We start from the raw sequence: 20439 nt of genomic DNA on the forward strand, positions 1-20439 counted from the left end.
ACAACACCATGTACAGTGAATATATACTATGAAAATTTTCTTTTAGAAGAAAAGCAGTCATATAATAGATCATCATCTAGTTTGTAATGAACTAAAATAAAGCTTTATTCACTCTAAAGACGGGATAATGATACATGAAGTTTTGCTTTCTAGTGTGTTTGTTCCATCTTGTCTAATGATTATTGGTTTCTTCATCAGAGAGTTGAGTTGAAGGCTTTAAAGAGTTACTGCCATGATTTGTTACATAGTCTGCTGACACTTAAGTGGTCTCTCCTCCAGTTCTTCCCATTCTTTCCTTATGACTGATAGTGCTAACTTTCACCAATGGGAATACACAGGCTCTATTCCAGTGGTTCTCAACCTGTGGGTTGCAACCCCTTTGGGGGTCAACTAGCAGATATTTATGTTACAATTCATAACTGTTGTAAAACTGTAGTTATGAAGTAGCAACGAAACTAATTTTATGGTTGGGGGGGGTCACCACAACATGAGGAACTGTACTAAAGGGTCACAACATTAGGCTCTATTCATAGTCAACTGTATCCTCTGTCACAATGATCCTATTTTCATTTTGTTCTCCATTTCTCCCAGCCAGCTTTGAGCCACATTAGTTTCAGGCAGGTCTTAGAATAAACAGTGATACTAGATTGCTAAGACCTAGGAGCCCTTTTCTCCTTTTCCCCCAAAACTTCTCTGTTCCCCACTCACTATTTTATATGTTTGCTTCCTCATATCAAAGCCCAATTCCCTGAGATTTCCTTTTTCACATTCCATCACTCTAGAAGGATGGTTTGAATTTCCTATATGTTACCCAATGCAATCTCTAGACAGCTTGTATTCTCATAAGAGCAGTAATGGAAAAAGCTGTTGCATAACAACCTCTTCAGAGAAGATGCTCCCTGCAAGAGTCTTGTTGATTCTGGAGATGCTTTGGCTTGTATTTGAAGTCTTATTTCATGACTTAATTATTTGGTATGCTTTTTAGAAGACATGCCAGTGGTTTTTGCTTCAGTCTCTTCTCACTCCTGACAGATCATACAATGAACCATACACATCCTGAGTAGTGGGATACATGGGAGTTTGGCAAAGTCACATGTTTGGCAAAAGTATTTTATACTCCATATTCTTCATTTATAAGATAAATAGATTGACTTAATGATTTCTGGGATCAAGTCTGGTGCTGTAACTTTTACAAGGGACAAGTATTTAAGTGTCTCTTCTGTCATTTGAATGCCAAGATCTTATGCTTTTACGAGGAAGAGAAATTAAGCTCATGTATCACCTAAGACTGTTGTGAGACACTGTATCATTATGTGCTGAAGGATTATCAGAAAGTACCCATTTCTCTGTTCTATCCTTTCTTGTAGTTTGCAGGATAGGAAACAGCAATACTTGTTAGCCATTTCTGTGGACACCAGGACAGGAAATTTAAGGAATAGCTTTCTAATGTTTACCGTACAGCGATAACTTTCAGTTAATCAACCTGACTCCTGCCCCTATACAATCAAAATCCTTCTGATAATTTAATGATGTAGTTTCACAATATAGTCTTCATTATTGCTGGAGATAGAATTTGACTATGTTCCATCTGACTACTAATCCCAACTCATCCTTTGGATCTTGACTTCTTGGTTCCTTTTGCATTCTTCCTCCCTTTTATACCACCTCATAGTAATCGGTGCTATACTTGCTTCTGAAATCTTATGTCATTTACCCACACCTAGATATTATGCATCCTGGAAAAAAGACTCACGACTCTCTTTATACATTAACTTTTCAGTTAAATGAATGGGGACAGTGAAATGTAGAAGTGAAATTCTGTAAAATCTTTTTAAATCGTCTTAAGACTCTGGTGCTGAAGTACCTTTGATGGTCTAAGTGTTAAATTTTCTGTGGTGACTTTAAAAAGAACTATTACTACATTAGGCATACTCCAGTATCTTTACAAATTAACTTCTAATGTAGAACTCCAAATTCTAAGAAAGCACGAAGTTTCAAAGTTTATGGAAAGAGTTCTGGTCCTTTCTTCCCTCCTATCTATACTCTATCCCCAAACCAGTCCTATCTTTTCTTCTGGCTCACTGCTCCCCCCCCTCCCATTCTCCATTCTCCATCAGCATTCCTCCCATGTTCTCTAGCAAAGGGAAGCTGTTCTTCTAATTTATTTTTTCCTTCATGTGCAAAGAATGTTGCATTTGTAAAGCAAGAAGAAAGTAGGACACCAGGCAGTGGTGGTGAAAACCTTTAATCCCAGCACTGGGAAGGGTGAGGCAGGCAGATCTCTATGAGTTCGAGGCAGTCTGGTCTACAGAGCGAGTGCCAGGACAGGCTCTAAAACTACAGAGAGAAACTGCCTCAAAAAAACCAGAGAGAGAGATAGAGAGACAGAGACAGAGAAGGAGTAACATTCAGGGACACCTTACTCAGGGACATTGCCATTTGATGAGTTCTGTTCAGGATATTTGCACCAACCATCAATTTGCATCGCACCTCATGTAGCTGGCGTGTTTGTCAAACCTAGCGGAAGCATGCAGGGAGCCAGGATAGTGTTAACACTGTTGACGCGCATGCAGGCTCAGTTCCTTTTGTTTAAAATTTGGATTAAAGCATAAATCAACAGACTTTGGGTGGTCTCATCCTCATCATTTAGAGAAGTACATTCACATGACCAAATTACTTCAGAATTTGGCAAGGCGGTAGTCTTCTCTCATGATATTCCCAAGACAAGAATAGCAAGAACATTAGAGGTCAATCTTGAACTAGATTGCCAGAGAAGTCTGGGGAGGTGTCTCAAACTTGCTTTTATTCTCTCAGCCTTAACTCAGGTTCTCAGTTGTTTACTTTTATAGAAATGAAAATTGTGGAAATTTCCACTCAGATCTCTGAGGGAAACAGAAGAGTAAGAAAGGATGCCAGGGCTTTAGGAATTTAAACATAGAAAAAAGAGCAAGAAGCACTTCGTCTCTGGGTAGGGATGACCATGTATGGGCTGCTCACCCTTGCCACTGCAGGATGCTGTGGGCAGTAGAAAGGTCATCGTTGTCAGTAGATGTTTGAAGGACGGACTTCATCATCTAAAACTCAATCTCTTGGGCAGTTTAGGCCATTTCTTTTTAATGCTCGGACTTTCTATGACATAATATCTTAGTATTTTAACCTTGATGATTGAACTCGATACACTTTTTATTATAGTCTGGATAGATCTTAAGCCCGCAAATAAATACATATCCTTGCAGGATTCATATGTATGTGTATTCTTCCAATTTATGTTTCAGTCCTGATAGTGAGAAACAAACCAAGTGCATCTCGGCTGTCATTCATCTTTCTCCCCCATTGACCTTACAGTGTTCATCTTTTGGAGTGGGTTTGAAGAGCATTAGGTAATGACATTGTGAACTGAAAGGGAGTGCATATCACCAACACTTGCTAAGGCCCATCTCCTTGCTGGCAGGGTGTACTTCTGCCATCTAAGTACCCACGCCTGCTGTGGTACCTACCTCATTCATTGGTTTCTCATAGATGTCCTCCGGCCAGGGAGCAGATTTTGCTTGAAAGGCATCTCTCTGGAGAGCCTCCAACACCTTCTTTGGAGTGACAAATCCATACTGAGCTTCCAGTAAAGCTAAATCCATTTTTTCAGCCCTTAAAATGCCTATGACGTCATCGCGAGCCTGGAAGAACAAATAGTATTGCAGAAAGATTGCTTATCTACCCCAGAACTCAGCGCATAGTCTCTTGTGATAATTGGTGGTATTTCTTATTCCCTTTCGAATATAAGTGAACCATATTTAAATATAGTAATCTTTGGGGAAGGAAACAGAACTATGTCCTTTCATCCTTTTTACTAAACACTACTTACACATTATCAGTATTTTACAAAATGACCACTGTACTACACTGGGGGGAAAGTTTTGTTGGTTTCTAATGAAAGATAAGATATCCCTCAGAGGACTGTCTTTCGAGCTTTCAGAGGTTAGGAAGTAAGATTCATCTTATGTGTAGCAGCTGTTTTTAGGTTTTTATATAAATAAAATGATTAATAATGCTGAGGAGCCAGTTTACATGGAATGCAGAATGCTTATTGTTATTTAAACCAATCCAGAAGTCTTCTGGCCCGATTGTTGAGATATGCTTGTGAACGAGGGCTCGCAAGCCACATGAGCAGAGGTTGTGGCCTTTCACAGCATTCATGCCAACTATATGTCATAATGACAACCCGTTTTTAGATGTGATTGATTGTAATTGTGTTTTGAGTTGGTAGAAGAGAATTCTGTTTGTGTATCAAATGTTTTGCTTTTGGGTTTACACAACTGTGAACCACAGCTATTGATTTCTTTAGCAGCAAGCCCACCAAATTCTTAAGCAGGCTTCCCCTTAGATCATGGAAAGACTGGCCCCAACCCAGCTGACCTGCAGTTCTCCCTCCAGAATGCTGAGTAGAAATAATAAGTCATCTCTTGAGAGGTCTTCTGCTTGGTGGCCTTTGCCAGTGTGTGACTTCTCTGGCATAGGGTGTGGAAGGACCCCATCTGTCTCACTAGATGGGTCCTTTTCTTGTTCTCTGTGCTTCATGTCCTGGAGAGTGGGGAATTTGCTATGTCTTGGGAAATGCCTTGGGGCTGAGCCCTCAGTGTTGCTGCTTCTGGAACGCATTCTTCAAGGACTGGAAGAAGAGAAGACAATTTGTAACTCTTGCTAGAAGTAGAGTTTTATAAGTACTGGTTACTGCTCTAACAACTCCACGCTCTTATTATATTTGACTTTATCTTTCTAATATGTACAACAGAGAAGGGTATTACCAGATTCATAAATCACCGTCTTATTTACACTTCTCCTTTTAAAGTTAACATTTTAAAAGCTTGTTCTGCTGCGATTAAAGCCACTTATGTCCATGGGTAAACAGCCTGTGTTTGTACTTCGTCCACCACACATTCCACTACAAGAACCTAGGTCATAACTCCAACTGTGGCCGAGTGCTCACTTACAAGGAGGCATACTTAACCTAATTGTAAAAGGATGAACTTGCTAATGATTTGTCTTTAGTTTATATTATTTCCTTTTGAAGTTGTTGGTTTTTTATATATGTTTTTGCCTTCTTAACTTTTTAGCTTTGGCACGTTAAGATAGGAACACCAAATGTCTGCTAGAGAATACTTTAGGTTACTTTGTTGTTAAGGCAGAATTTAGTACTAAAAACATTCCAGGCCATTCCTTTACTGTATTCCTGATAGTCTACCAAAATTCCAGATGTGTCATTGAGCTAAGTCACAGCTTCTATTTGCACTCTCATCTGTAAAGTAGAGGCACCAGTGCAGAGCAGTTGACTCCATGGACTCTAAGGACCGCATGGACTCCATCTCTGAGGATACAGCTGTCCAGATTGACAACAAAAAAAAAGCTGTTTCACCTTTGAGGGTTCTGAACAGTCTCAAGCTTATAGTGAATTTCAGTAACTCACAGGAAGATACATTTTTGATTTTGGTTTTGTTAAGGCAATATCTTCACTATATATAGAACTCATTATGTAGACCAGGCTGTCCTCAAACTTGTGCCAATCCTCCTGCCTATGCCTCCTGAATACTGGGATTACAAGTACATGCTACCATGTCTAGGTAAATTTTTCTCTTTCTGCTACTCATCATTAAATCACTGGTACTTACTTTCTGTACATAATAATAACCTTTAAAATATCAGTGGGGGGTGATGATATGATGTGGGATTCTCCTCTGTATGCTGTGAATATTATTGGTTAATAAAAGAACTGCTTTGGGCCTAAAGCAGAGCTATAGGGGAACAGAACTAGGTTGGGGAAACTAAACTGAATGCTGGGAGAAAGGAGGAGGAGTTTAGAGAAGCCATGTAACCCCGCTGGAGACAGACACCACTGGAACTTTAATTGGTAAGCCACAGCCATGTGGTGATACACAGATTAATAGAAATGGGTTAAATTAATATGTAAGAGTTAGCCAAGAAGCTACAGCTAATGGACCAAGCAGTGATTTAACTAATATAGTTTCTGTGTGATTATTTCAGGGCTGAGCAGTCAGGAACCAACAAGCGGCCTCCCTCCAACGGTGGTACCCACAAGCATACAAGTTAACTGCTACCATGTACTACCACACATACTTGTCAAACTTGGCTAAGTAACTGTGAAATAAGAAAGAAAATTTTACAAGGCGTGTATTATAGATGTAGTTAAACCCCCTGTGTATCTCCTCCAATGCTTACCTTCTTCCCTGCTACTTCAGAAGTGGTCATCATCTTGAACTTGATGTGTAACATTCCTATATGTATATTTTTATACTTTAAAAAATGTGTGCATGTTGCTGAACAATAGATAGTATTTCTTTGCATGTTTTTAAGCTGATGCAAGTAGCATGTTGATATGTTTCTGAAATTTGCTTTTTTATGCCATACTTTTAAAATTCATCTTTGTTCCTTGTTTTGTAGTTTATATATTTTGCTTTTCGCATAGTATTTCATTGTGTGACTAGTATACCATTTATTCACCGATTTTTCTCTTGATAGATTTTTAAAATAGTTTAATTCTCTTTACTCATGCAAAACAAACACACAATATTAGGAATTTACCACTCTGAATTTTCTTGCTAATATTTTTCCTAATTATGTGCATTTTAGGGATATTTTCTAAGGCACAGAGTGGAATATGTGAAGTATGTGTGTCTGGAATATCACTAGAGATGGTTGCCCATCTGAATCGAGCTTTTACATGCTGCCTCAAGACTCATGACGACACTATGAAGTAGAGACTAGTGTCTTCATTGTGTAATGAAGAAACGGAAGCACATGTAGTCACTGAGCCTACATTCATAAAAATGATGCCCAAATGCCAGTGTGCTGTATTTGCTTAAGACAAGTGCAGACAACCTATCTTTAAAAAATGCTGTTGCCTGTCTACAGAGAATATCTAATTCTAAGCACAGTATCGCTGAAGAGTTATCTGTAGCAACAGCTGTCACTGGCTCCTCCCTAAGTAGTCAGGGACGATTAGTTTATTTGAGAAAAGTAAAAGGACAGAGAAAGGTGTGTGTGTGTCTGTGTGTCTATGTGTGTCTCTGTGTGTATTAACTTGCGAATAACTAATATAATTTTGTTACTTTGTTACATGGGCTGGCTCCAAATACCTGGGCTCCAGCTATCTTCTGTCTCAGCTTCTGAACTTACTGGGATTAAACAATAGTAGGTAGAAATTATAATGAGTGGGAGATACAAAATGGTGTTCATGCACTAGTAACTTAACATATATATTATGTGCCTTATGAAAATGTATTTAAAAGTAAAAGGGGGAAAGATAAATATAAATTACATTTCTAATTCTTTTTCTCTAGTCATTATATTTTCTTGAACACCTCAGGGATGCCCTTACTCTGCAATATAGGAATAATGAAAAGTTATTACATAGATTAGATATAGTCAAACTAAGTAAATACTGTTCTTGACTTACATTTGCACATGAAGGACAAGGTCATCTTGTGCCTTTCACATAATGTTTTTATTTTATCTTATCTTATAATGTTTATACTGGGGGGAGTTGCTGAGGATGGTGCCAGTTAATTTACCTCTGAGCTGCACCAAAACCCTGACATAATTAATGGCAGTTCATGTCTCCTGGGATGTACCTTGCCTGATGCTCCTTTCGGTATGAATTTTCAACAGGATGGTTGATTTGCTTCTTGAACTTTGTGGCCATCTGTCTCAGGTGTATATTATTGTTCTAAGCTATTCTAAAATTAAGATAGTAGCCACGGTGACTCAAAATTCTGTGGTTTACTCCATAGCTTCATTGATCCTGCATCCCCTTTGGGTATGATCTGTCTAAAATGCAATCTCTAACATGCATTTAGCTTTAGGCTATTTGGTTTCCTAGGTCGTCAGCCAGATTGTGTCAGTCTCATCCTCTAGTAGATTAGACCCCAATGCACTGCAACATTCTAAGACTAAAACTCACTCAAGCTCTTGTTTTGTGGGTAGACACACATAACAAGGCCAGCCCCAGATGCAAGAGTGGGAAAACAGGTTCCCCTTGTAGAAGGGGAGAGATATAGCCTCAAAGAAGAATTGAAGCCATTGGGAAAAGTCCACCATACCTACACAATAAAAAAAAATCTAATTTAAAAGTGATAAAATATATTTACTTCTTTAGTTGTATTTTTTTAAAAAAAACATGAAAAAGGAAATCAGGACCGCAAGGAGTCCGATCACCCACTGATACAAGGGGACTGATCTAATGAGAGTTCACCAAGGACAGTTGTTCTGGGACTGAACGAGCACGTGATCCAACCAAATTCTCTGAATGTGGCCGGATTCTTTGAATGTGGCTGGCCCGGAGTCTTTCTGAAAAGCCATTGACAATGACACTGGGACTTGTTTCCTCTGCATATACTGGATTTTTGGGATCCAGTCTGTTTGGATACTCACCTTCCTGGACCTGGAGGGAGGGGGGAGGAACTTGAACTTCCCACAGGGCAGGAAACCCAGACTGCTCTTAGGGATGGAGAGGGAGGAGGAGGGGGAGTGGGGGGAGTGGGAGGGTGTTGGGAAGAGGGGTGGAAATGGAAACTTTTATAATTTAATAAATTTCAGACAGTTGAAAAAAATTCTGTGATGTATTTATTCTTGTGCCCTTTGATTACATACTCCTATAGGGAACAATTGCTTACAAATAAGAATCACCTTGCATTCTATTATTAAATTGATAAGTATTCCTCTTCCTTCATCATATTTCCTAAAGTATGCCGTCCAGCACAGCAGGATAACATAACTCCTTTTAGCAGCGAACTTGCTAGGCATTGCTCATAAGCAGTGCCGTTTGTTTCTTAGGCTGCCCAAGCTAAAGCGGAGGACGGAAGGGGGTTCTGTATATCTTCTGTGTTTGCTTCTCTCCCCTCACCCTTTAGTGGCTTAGCTGAAATCTGCCCAGGGAAAGCCCGTGACAGTTTGTAAATGGAAAAACAAACACACAAACAACTCCAAACTTTTAATAGCATGTTTGTTGTTCTTTTCAACATGATTGTAGTCTTTTGTTTTTGTTTTGAGACTATCAGTTCTTTGGGAACTAAGGTGAGTAGCTCTATTGCTGATTAGTGAAGCAGTACTCACACTGAAAACAGATTTAGTATGCATAGGTGCCTGGTCTACTGAGTGTACGTATGTGTCTCTACATGTTTACAGTGGTGGAGTTTCCTTCCCGCATCTGCCAACAACCACTACTTGATCAGTAATGAGAAGTAATTATCGAGAGAGAGAAAACAAAGGCGTGAATTTCGTGATACCCATGCACTGTATTATCAGTGACTTCATTGTTTCTCTTGGCAGTTTTTAAATACATCTGTGCATGGCCCAGGGATACAAAGTGAGTGAGGAAAAAATTATTTACAATCGTGGTTTAGGATTTTTTAGTTCCACTTTGCAAGAGAGAAAGAGGGAGAGAGGGAGGGAGGGAGGGAAGAAGGGAAGGAGAGAGAGAGAATGGGTAACTGCTGCTTTTTCCCCCCCTTTTTTAATAATAAATGTCAAGTAATGGTGTTGTGCCACTTTGGTAAAGCAGTAGTGGTACACTCCCTTAACTGCCTGTCATATGAGTGTGCCCTTTGAGTGCATAGATCGAGAATCAGAAAACCTGACTTGCGGTTCCAGTTTTTCCTTTAATTAGGCAGGCCTAAGTTACTGCTTACAAGAGAATTTGGGGCTATGTTGGCCCTAGAAGATCATTGAGGATGAGATGAGGACCAGGGGTTGTTCCCTTTGACATCTACACTGTTTCTTACTCAGTAATGGATCCCCTGACAGCAGGGCTGGGGCCTAAGACTTGATGAGCTCTGAAGTCTTGGGGCTTCCCACACGAAAGTTTTGTAATTCTCTGTTGTCTTGTATCTATGGATACAAATACCATGTAGTTGGCAGTGAAAAGTAGATTGTATTTTGTTTTCCTATGTAGTGACCTTGGTCTGTTTTTCTTTGGTTTAAGCTAGTTGGAATCATGGTGGATTTTGGTAAGAATGTGTCAAAGTGAGAGAAAGACTACAGAGAATTTACAGGCTTTTTCTCATAATTTAGTAATAGGGAACAGGCAAATGTAAATAGAAACTTATTCTACTAACCCTCTCTTCCTAATACATATACCCTAATCAAGTCCTTACCCATAAAGATCACTTTTTAAAGTCACTTTTTATTAATTTTATTTGTCAAAATTGTTTATTGTACATAACTGGGTAGTTATTCAGAAGTTTGTTAAATATTAGTGTATGGTTAATTTTATGTGTGAATTCTTGAAGAAATATGGTGAGAATATTTTATTTGTATAAAGTAACTTGGAAAAGGCTCAGAAATCAGTTTGAGTTTTTTTCATTTAATATAATATTAAGGTAACTAGTCAAAAGTACTTTGACTGGAAGAAAATAATGCTAGCAGTGATAACTGACATTTATTCAATATTTAACATATACAATCCTACTCTAAATGGTTTTCAGTAATTAACTTCCTTAGTCTTTACAAAGCTATCTATTTTTTTCTCTCTCCATTTTGCAGGGGAGAAAAATGAAATTTGGAATTGTTAAATAACTTACCAAAGTTCATACTTCTAGGATCAAAATTGAGTTTTTATTTGGTCATCTATGTACAACATCCCTAAAACATCACACTGTAGCTACTTAGAAGTTACCAAAGGGTAAAAGAAAGTAGTTAAAGAACATCCTGGTTCGACATTGATAAGTGTCCATGGTGCCACCCCATTTGTTAAATCCCGAGGACCTTGAATTATAAATTATAAATTATAAATCTACATGCTTTTGGCTTTGTAGCAACTGGTCTACTCAATAAGATTATTTCCCTTCTGTATATTATACTTGTATATTTGAATATACATGTGTACAAGCATATTTGACTGCACAGTTATTCCTAAATATCACTTTTCCTTCTTGACCACCTTGCTAATATTTTGGAATGGGAGAAACATGTCTAATTACATAATACGAGGTTTGTAGAATTTGGTAGCTCTGGGCTTAAATCCTAGCTCTAATCCAAGATGACTCTGACAGTGGTCCTTAGCCTTCTAATGCTGTGACCCTTTAAACCAGTTCTTCATGTTTGTGATCCCCAACCATAAAATTATTTCGTTGCTACTTTATAACTATAATATTGATATTGTTACAAATTGTAATGTAAAAATACCTGATATAGGACCCCAAAGGGGTTGCAATCCATAGGTTAAGAACCACTGCTCTATGGCCTTGGATCTGAGTGTTTCTTTACATATGAAATGAAGATAATGGTGTCTGCTAGTGAATTTATGGGGCAGTCTGTGAGCACAAGGCTCCTATTGTTCATGCCCGTGTCTCCGTATTTAGAGGAGCTAGACCTCGGTGGGATTTACTGAATGTCTGAATCATGCAGTACTTTCTCAGCAAAGCTGCTTGGGTGAGAGCTGCAGTAAAGGTGATTCATCTGTAAACTACTGGCTACAAGTGTAGAAGGAGATTCTAGAATCTACCGAAGCAAGTGTAGCCATCCTACTACATGCCAGACACTGATTTAAGTGTGTCGTGTGTGTTATCTTATATATGCTTAAAAGATTTTAGCAAAAATAAAATGAAAAACAGAATAGGAAAAGGCTTGACAAAGACAAGGTGAAGTTGTAAACCCGTAAGTCACCAAAGACAGAAAAAGTGCCTACAAAAAGTTGAATGTGCATTTGTGTACATACATGGTGATGTGCCAGGTGGGGATGTGGCATTAGACCCTCACGGCAAACTAGCAATCTCCTTTTAATCTCACTGAATGTAGAAAATGTTTGATAACACTTCTCCTAATCATGAACTAACTCTCCTCCCACATATATAAATGAACTGACTGACCATCACACTATTTATTTGATCATCATTAACTTCATTTTGAGGTATGTCATATTTTATTAATAGTATATTCTTTAAACTAAAACATGTAAGAAGTTTTAAGTGGGAATTCTTTATTTTGATTACTAGACAACTAGACAACATCATACAGAGACATTCTGTGCTACCTTGAGGATACTCATTGCTGGGAATGACCCAAAGGTTTAAGTTTGAAGGTTTTTAAAAGCTCATCTTTTGATGATTTTTATTAACTTGTCTGATAGCTTTTCATTTTCCACCTTTCTCTTCATTGAATCATTAAGCTAAAACTTAGTTCCCTCAAAGGGAAATGGAAGAGCTGTAGTAAGATTACAGGGTTCTCAGCAAAACTGTTTAGGTTTTTAATATCATCTGTCTTATGGTAAATGTGATTCGTGTAAGCGTTATGAAAATGCTTTCTATAAATAGATATTAACAGTGCTAAATCATAGAACACCAAGGTCATGCTTGCATGGCCAGATTAGGGGAAAAAATTCTTTTAGGATTTTATTTGGTTTTTGAAAAAAATATATTTTTAAAATGTTTCCTTTTATTACCCTAGTCACCAGCATTTGGAGACTCTAAACTCAGCCAGCTCTACTAAACCTGTCTGACAGCCACAAAGACAAATTGAAAATCAGATAACCTAATTTAGCATTTGGCTCTTTTTATCTTTTTCTCCCATTTTCAATTAAAAGAAAATCACCAACACGTTCCCCTACTGGTATTTTTTTCCTTGTAGGGCATGAACACAATTTCAGAGAAGGCGATGGAAAATGGAGCATATGGTTCACATCCATTTCCAAGGATTCTAGGCTCCAAGAGAAAACATCACTGACTCAAATGTGAGGCAGCACAGTGTCTTCTCTTATGTGCCCCACAGTACCAGGAAGTCGGGTCTTGCATTACTGCATGCTCAGTTGGCAAAGTCGGAAAAGGCCTTCCCTTGTTAGTAGATGCAACCCAGTTCCCAGTAACTTCAGGTCATATACCTAGTTCTTTCTCAGCGCCAAAGCAAGCAAAGCTATTTCTGTTGTCATAGTGTAGTCCTTTAATGGGAAGGATATTCTCTATTATAGAAGACACAGTTTTTCAACCTATTCCTTGCATCTTCAAGTTTCAGACACGTCACCCAGCATAAACACATTATGATTATGCCCCTTTAGACCCAGTCACTCTTCATTTAGACCCACCCACTCTATTTCTAAGGAAATGTATGGAGTTGAACACAGTTTCCCAGATCCAAAACACCAATACAGCAACAAAATATTGATGGTATGTTTGTAGGGAAGATTTCAGATGTCTGCTCTCAATTGGAATTTTACATATCGATCCCAAAATTTCTTTAAGAGCCTCAATGAGGACTATTCCAGGTTAGCCTATCAAGTAGCTACTTATAAATATCTTTCATGTATACATTGATAGCATAAGAAGACAACTATTCATCCTATTTTCAATGAGTAATTATAGATTTAAGATGCGTAACTAACTTTAGTCAACAAACACTTGGTCAGTTGTGAAAGCCTTGGCGCTCTCGTTCCCCCCACCACACACATGGTCTTTTTTTCCTCTCTCCTTGCTTATGTTAGGCCCTTTGACATTCACGTTCTCTGTTTAATTTGAAAGTGCTCTTTGGTTCTTATCTACTAACTGCTTCAGTCCCAGAAGCAGCTAGGCTGTAGATACAGAATAAATAGCCTGCTGATGAGGTCTAATGGGGCAAACTTACATCATGGCTTTTCTTAGCTCTGTGTTATGGAGAAAGGACAAAAAGGAATATAAAAATCTCTTGAGTATAAATAGTTGATTTATCCAAGTTTTCCATTACAAATCAGCGGCTCTTTTCTCATTTAAGGTTGAAGCAGGGCTAAGAATGGTTTCCAGATCCTGGTGGAATAGGGCAGAAAAAGAAAATTCTTTTCATGTAATTCAACTTAGCTTTAAATGCCATACTCCCAGGCCTAAATCAGGGCTCTCGACAATCACAAGATTCTTTTAAATTTCAAAATGCATCATGTTCATATTTCTTCCCGCTCTGATTTTCTTAGAAGTGAGGTGGTATCAAGCCAGTCGTTTAACCTCCCTATCCTCTTTGAATTTTTGTCTAGTCAGGTCTAATTTGTCCAGTCTCTACTTTTGTAACTAAGGCCCAGTGAAATTAATGGATGTGCCTGTGGTCACACCCAAAGCCAAAGCCAGCACATGGGACTCCTGCCCATAGCTGTTTCTATTAAAATGTTCCTTTTTCATACCCAATCTGTATTTCCAGCTCTAGAAAGATACAAATCCTAATACAATAAAAATATGCTTTTGAGAGTACTCAGAGTCTCCCTCAAAGAACTGACTTTCTCAACTGTCTTCCTCATTCTTTTGATAATAGGTCTGGTCGACCTGAGTGTCTTCTCATTCAGGTCAGTCCAATGTAACATACATCTAAGGTGAACAGATTTAGGCGACATCAATAATTCCCATCTAGATATTTTACATGACAACATAATATCTTACCTTTCTCCTTTTTTCTAAGGCAATTTGGCTACACAAGAACAGTATGTATTGCAGAGAAACTATCATAACCCATAATACTGCTGGCCAGATGAGCTCTTGGAGCCACTGACTGCCTCTTGCCCTATATCTCTGGTGCCCCATGTTACTACCCTGTAACTGGGAAGAAAACTGAAGGACTCCTTCTTTCTCAGGCATGCATTTTTTTCTTCTTAGTGGATGAATAGAAAAGTAGCTTTTCCAGACTTCTCTTTTGTATCAGATAGTGTAATTGGTAGTTTCTGTGCTTTTGCCTTTTAAAGCATTTATTACATGTAGATTTATTATTCCCCTCTGGCAAATGCAACGATTAAAAAACTGAGGTGTTGAGAAACTTACAGCTTGGTAGAAATGTAGGTTTCATGACTGAATACAAAATTCTAGGAAACAACAAATAATCCGCAGTATACAAGGTCAGTGCTTTGGGATGTTTGAAAAGGAAGAACTAACTCTTCCCGGGAGCTTAGTGAAGTCACTTAGGAGGTAGGCTGGTTCTTGACAGGTGGAGATGAGTTTTTAGGCCAAATGTACAGGAAGAAGGTGGTTCTAAAACAGTGTATGGGAAATATCAAGTCTTGCCAATGATTAAAGCAAAGGTAGTGACTAGTAATGAAAGATGAGGATAGAAAGGTAACATGTGGGGCAGATAAAGTTTCCTATTATTGGCCAGCTTATAATAAAAAAGATGCAACAATCAGTGCTCAGCAAACATTGGGAAAATGAAATGGAATGAATATCAGTGCTTATATTCTACAGATAGTCTGTAAAAGTCATGTTTTCTATTTTGTAAGTGTTCCATTTGAAAAATGTGTGTGTGTACGCACACACACACACCCTGTACCTTTCATTGCTTTCAAAGACTACCAAATGTAAGTAAGGCAGTAAGTAACCACATGGTATACAGCAGAGGAAAGAGTTAAGTTGTGGCACCTGCTTAGCTAAGTTATAATCATGCACTCTTTGGTACCTACTGGTCCAATTTAGGGCAAATTACTTCATTTTTGAGGACTCAGTTTCTTAACTGCAGTAGTAGAAAAGTTAGAGACCATAGAGATCTTGGGTATGTGATGTTGTGCCCTGATACCCAATACATGGCAGAAATTCACAGCATCCTGGTGGATATGACTTAAGAAACAACTTCATCCCCTTTTCACTGGCCAAAACTCTAGAACTGTCCTAAACACACTAACAGAGCCTGCTGATTTAGAGCAGTGTGCTCACCTATGTTTTGATGGTCAGTGAAGGTTTTTGAAAATCCGCCATTAACATACAAGGCACACAAAACTTCTGTCTTCAGGTACCATGTGAGAGCATTTTACTTATGTAATTTCATGTTATGATTAATCTATACCTTAATATGGGTTCTAAGAACCTAAACTTTATGAGTTTAGGTCAATCTGCCCCAAGCCATAGAGACACTAAGTGGCAAAGCAGGAACTCTTACTGGCTTCAGATCTCATCTAGTCTCTACAAACCTTTTATGTTGCATAAATTCTTTCTCAATAGAATTAATGGCCTGTGTCAAGTTAGGACAGATACCTTCTCGACCAGAATGTTACAGCTCTGTGTCAGCAAAACTGAGGAGGCCAGTCCTGTTTTGTGAAACACTTGCATCTTGAAGTGGTGAGAGATTAAAATACAGTGTGATTTGCATTCAAAACCCCTTTGTTCAGCTATCCTAGGCAGTGGAAAGGGAGTTGTTTCAATGTCAGGAGATCTGTATAAGTAAACAATCACACAGGTACACCAAGGAAAACACAAGCAGCCAGGTAAACACAGTAAGGTGCTGTGGCTCCAGCTAGGTTCCAGCTAGTTTGGGTCTTCAAAGTAATGTAAGTGTTTGCTTTATGTCCTCTTTGAGGACATATGCCGAGACGGGAGCTGGCCTTTGCTAGTATCAACTCCAGCAGAAGAGAGCTTTCCATGAGTTGGTCACTGAGGGGAGTGCCCTATCTAGCCTGTTGACCAGAACTTCTCAGATATTCTGAAGTCTGTGGAGTCCAGCAGGTTTTCTGAGGCTGAGATAGGTCAAGTTTGAGGTTTCTCCCTGTCCACTGTGTGTGGTTCCATGTAGACCTTTGTTAGAAAGCATTCAGTGCCAAGAGTATGTGTTGACCAGGGGGGTGGCTGCTGCTAGGAGCTGTAAGTAAATAAATGGATGTCAGACGTTTACAATTAGGGGGGAAACAAAGAATAATTCCCCTCCCCTGAGCATGTTGCCTTGGATGTTTTGGGTAATGATCACGAAGCCTTTACACACAGACTAAACTAAGCTCTTTGTATTATTTGCAAGGTGGAGAGCTTGCCAAGCCAATTTCAGCATGCAAAACACAGACAATTATTCTCTTGGCATTTAGAGGCTGCCCCTGTTTTTACTGGGGGAGGGGGTGGGTGGCTGGTTGATAGAGGAAGGCTTTATGAAGAAAGGCAAGCCAATTTCACCCCGTGTTCATTTTAAAAGAAGTTTCTTCCACTACTTTCTAGTCTCCCATGTCCCTTCCTGTTACACTCAAGCCCTCATCACAGAAGCAACAGGAGAAGGCCTTGGGCCCAGAAGTGCCTCACTCTGTTGAGGTTCACAGTGTGTTGCTGTTTTCACATCTTCCTGTTCAGTAGCTCTCATACAGTTATCTCTTTTGTGGAAGTACGGATTCAGATGGTTGGTGAATGTTTCTAGTGATAACCAATGAAAAGGCAGAATCCTTGATTATGACCTGGGTCCATTATATATCGTAAACTTCATGATAATGGTTCACAACCTCTATTCCCAGATCTGTGCAGTCCTTCAGAGTTTCCAGAGGACCCGCTAACCAAAAGTATGTGAGAAAACAAAAGGATGTTGACTGAGGCTTAGCCTATGAAGAAATTTCCCTCCCCCCTCAAAAAAATGGCGACTCTCTTCCATAACTAAATCCAGACCTATTCTTTTGATTTCAGTCCTTTGGTTCTAGCTGAAAGGTAAGTTGTGTAGCCTGACTTTGTTCTCCTGGGGAAACCAAGATTACAGGATGGACTGCGCCTCACATATTGGTCACCTTGAGCTAGCTGCTTCATTCTCAGTGCCTTATCAGTTAATAGAAAAACAACTGTGGGCTCCTTCCTTCCCAGAGTGCTAACAGGGCTGTAGTTTAAAGTACTTAATAACTTCCTCAAGAGGTACAAAGAAGTACATTATACTTACTTTATAACTTCTTATGCAAAAAGGAATAATAGCTAAAAGGTTGTTGGAGTTGTATAATCAACATTTGCAGTGGTTCTTGTAGCCTTCCAAGACTAAAGTTTAACTTTTATTTTGTAATTACTTCTAAGTTCTGAGAACTAGAATAAGAACTTTTCATATGCAGGAATATTTTTTCTTTTGATGTTGCTTATGTTTCCCTTAAATCTAGATATAATGACTAACATGGACAGGTGTGTGTGTGTCTGTGTGTGTATGTATCTCTGAAGGGAGGAGTTCAGGCTGAGCTTTGTTAATTTTTTTAAATTTATAAGTATCCTCATGTATATTGTCATTTTCTATAATAAGTCTTAATTCCATAGTTACAATGTAGGTATATTTTTACTTTTAATGTCTTTTCTAACTCTCACAAGAAGACTGAAGCTAAGGTCATTTTAAGGTGTTCTTTGATCTGGTTAGGTTAGAAAACAAAAGTTGGCAAAGTTTACCAGGTACAAGGAGCCGTCTACAGATAAGTAATCCCTGACCAGATAAGACTTAATTCCCATTTATATCTATATCTTCTCTTGCCATCTCTGCCTTAGATGATATTATAAAATAATAGTCAGGGAACCTATAAATAAGTCAACATGAAAGAATAGTTTCTCGGCCTCTTATTGAAATTTGTTAACAAAATCGTTGTTTATTCTAATAGGGTAGGAATTAATTGTATGTATGACCTAGGGCCAACTTGGAAGCAGATAGTAAGAATATATACATTTGGCAGGGGCTATAAAAACTCACGGGCCACAGTCTCCTGTGGATACATTTTTGTTGTTGACTTAATGAGAGAAATAGAAATCAGTTTCTAGTTGAGATTCCGTAGTTTCTGATCACAAAACATGAGCCCAAAATCTGATATGGGTAGTTTCAGCGTGGTTATTTGAACTTTAACTAGATGCCTGAAGTGTTTCTATAATGAGAAAATTACAGTATTATGCTGTAGAATTCAAACATTTTTCTCAACTGTTCTTCACCAGCCCTTTTGTCTGCTCAAGTCTAAGAAACAAAAGAATTTTCTGGCTAATTCTGCCACCAGTCCAGAAATGTCCAACTCTTAGAAAGAGTGTCAAGAATGCAGTGTCGTGGGAGTTCGTTCTTGGTTAGCTCAGCCGTGGTGGGATGGAAGCCGTGTGGAGCAGAACATTTCCATTCAGCTTGTTAAGCTTCTGCTTGAGGAAACGCTCTGCTAGTTCTTCCAGACATGGAAACATGACTGAAACACAAGCACGGAGAACTGGGGTTTCTCTTCCTGACACGGATTTCCATGATCTGTCGTTTAGTAGCTTTGCATGAATAAAAAAAAAAAAAAGCAGAAATACCTATGCTTACTATTAAATTGCTTGTGAATACTTCTAAAAGGAAATACAAGAAGAATGCCCATTTTAGCTTTTATTTGAATTGATTGAGGGAATTTTTTATCTTTATGTTTTTGGTTTTCTAAATAGTAGAAAAGAATGCTATAAAATATGTCCCTAAAAATGGGCAACAGAATATAGCTTTGAAAGAAATCCAGAATAATTCGTGATTGATTTGCTTTTTGTCACAAACTGGGTGGCCTACAGAAGTGAATTTTCCTTTTGAAGTGCCAAAAGTTATTTTTGTTTGTTTTAGTAACCACTCTGGTGAAGCTGTTTTTAAGGTAATCTACACTTCCCTGCATAATTAGTGCTCAATTGTTACTTGATTTGTTGAATCATTAAATGATTTTCATATTTTTTCTTAAATGTACTTTTCTATTTTGCTTTCTGCTTCCTCTATCAGTCCTTCATCTGTTCCTCTCACTTCCTCAGTTTCAGGTTTAGCTGCTAAGCTGCTGTGTGCACTGTGGCTCCACACTGGTGTTCAGAAGGAACTGTCCGATGGACAGCGAGTAGGCTCTGCTGCGCCCTATGTCTCCACTGAACTGATGTAAAAACTGTGTCTCAGAAAGGTGGTCGTTGATCTGTTTCCTGACACAGTAGACCACTCTGCCTTTAGTTGGAGTTCTAAAAGAACTAAATGCCTTAGTTCTTTTAATGAACTAATCATGCCTTTCTAATAGTACTTAATTAGTATCTTCATATAGAATGAGCCTATTCTGCCATTGTGTGGGCTTATCTTACTGAGCCTATGGGGTACAAGTGTTAGTTTTCGTATTTTATAGGTGAAGAAACTAAAGGTCGGAGAGCAAAGTACATGCCCAAAATCAAAGATAACAAGGAACTGAGCTAGATTCTGAGCTCAAGAAAACTAACTACACAGCCCAGGCAGGTCTCCTGGTAACTTCATACTGCCAGTAAAATGAGAATGCAGACTTATACTAGACATACATTGGTCCAATAGCTCATATAATAATCCAGTCTTCCCATGAGAGACTATCATAAATGTTCTGATTTTACACACAGACAAATGATATCAGGTCACATAGGAGTGATCACATGCCTGTTAATGGTAAAATCAGAGAAACATGTGGTTGGCTCTCAACTTTTCTAAGCCTTCATTTCCCCATCATAAGATAAGGACAATAATAGTGCCAATCTCCTAGGATTAGTATAAGGACACAATGAAATAATCCATAGAACATAGCACTGTCTGGTGCATAGTGAACAGTCAATAAATGCTAGCTGTCGTTTTTCCACCCCCAAAGAGTAAAGTTCCTCTAAGGAAAAATATCCAGTTGGTGCCCTGCCATCCATTTAACTCTTACAAAGATTGCTATATTAACGCTAAACAAAATGGTATCTTCTCTCACTTGAAACAATTCATTCAAGTGCTGGGCCATTTGTCCTTCATCACCCAGGTGATTACATA

At 38.6% G+C, this 20439-nt stretch overlaps 2 protein-coding genes across 3 annotated transcripts in view; one reads left to right on the plus strand and one right to left on the minus strand.

Annotated features, from left to right (window-relative positions):
* The window catches only part of Filip1l (filamin A interacting protein 1 like), a 91005-nt gene extending 86342 nt beyond the window's left edge, over positions 1-4663 (minus strand). For both annotated transcript variants that reach the window (XM_048422365.3, XM_085685649.2), the window contains exons 1-2: positions 4411-4663; positions 3498-3671 (exon numbers count right to left, since the gene is read on the minus strand). In XM_048422365.3, coding sequence (XP_048278322.3) covers positions 3498-3671; positions 4411-4653 — 417 coding nt within the window. In that variant the 5' untranslated portion in view covers positions 4654-4663. The remainder of the gene's footprint in view (positions 1-3497; positions 3672-4410) is intronic.
* Cmss1 (cms1 ribosomal small subunit homolog) overlaps positions 1-20439 on the plus strand; it is a 294743-nt gene that overhangs the window by 89858 nt on the left and 184446 nt on the right. The window lies entirely within an intron of this gene.

The sequence above is a fragment of the Myodes glareolus genome, chromosome 2 (genome assembly GCF_982192425.1).
Source record: "Myodes glareolus chromosome 2, mMyoGla1.1, whole genome shotgun sequence".
Lineage (NCBI taxonomy): Eukaryota > Metazoa > Chordata > Mammalia > Rodentia > Cricetidae > Myodes > Myodes glareolus.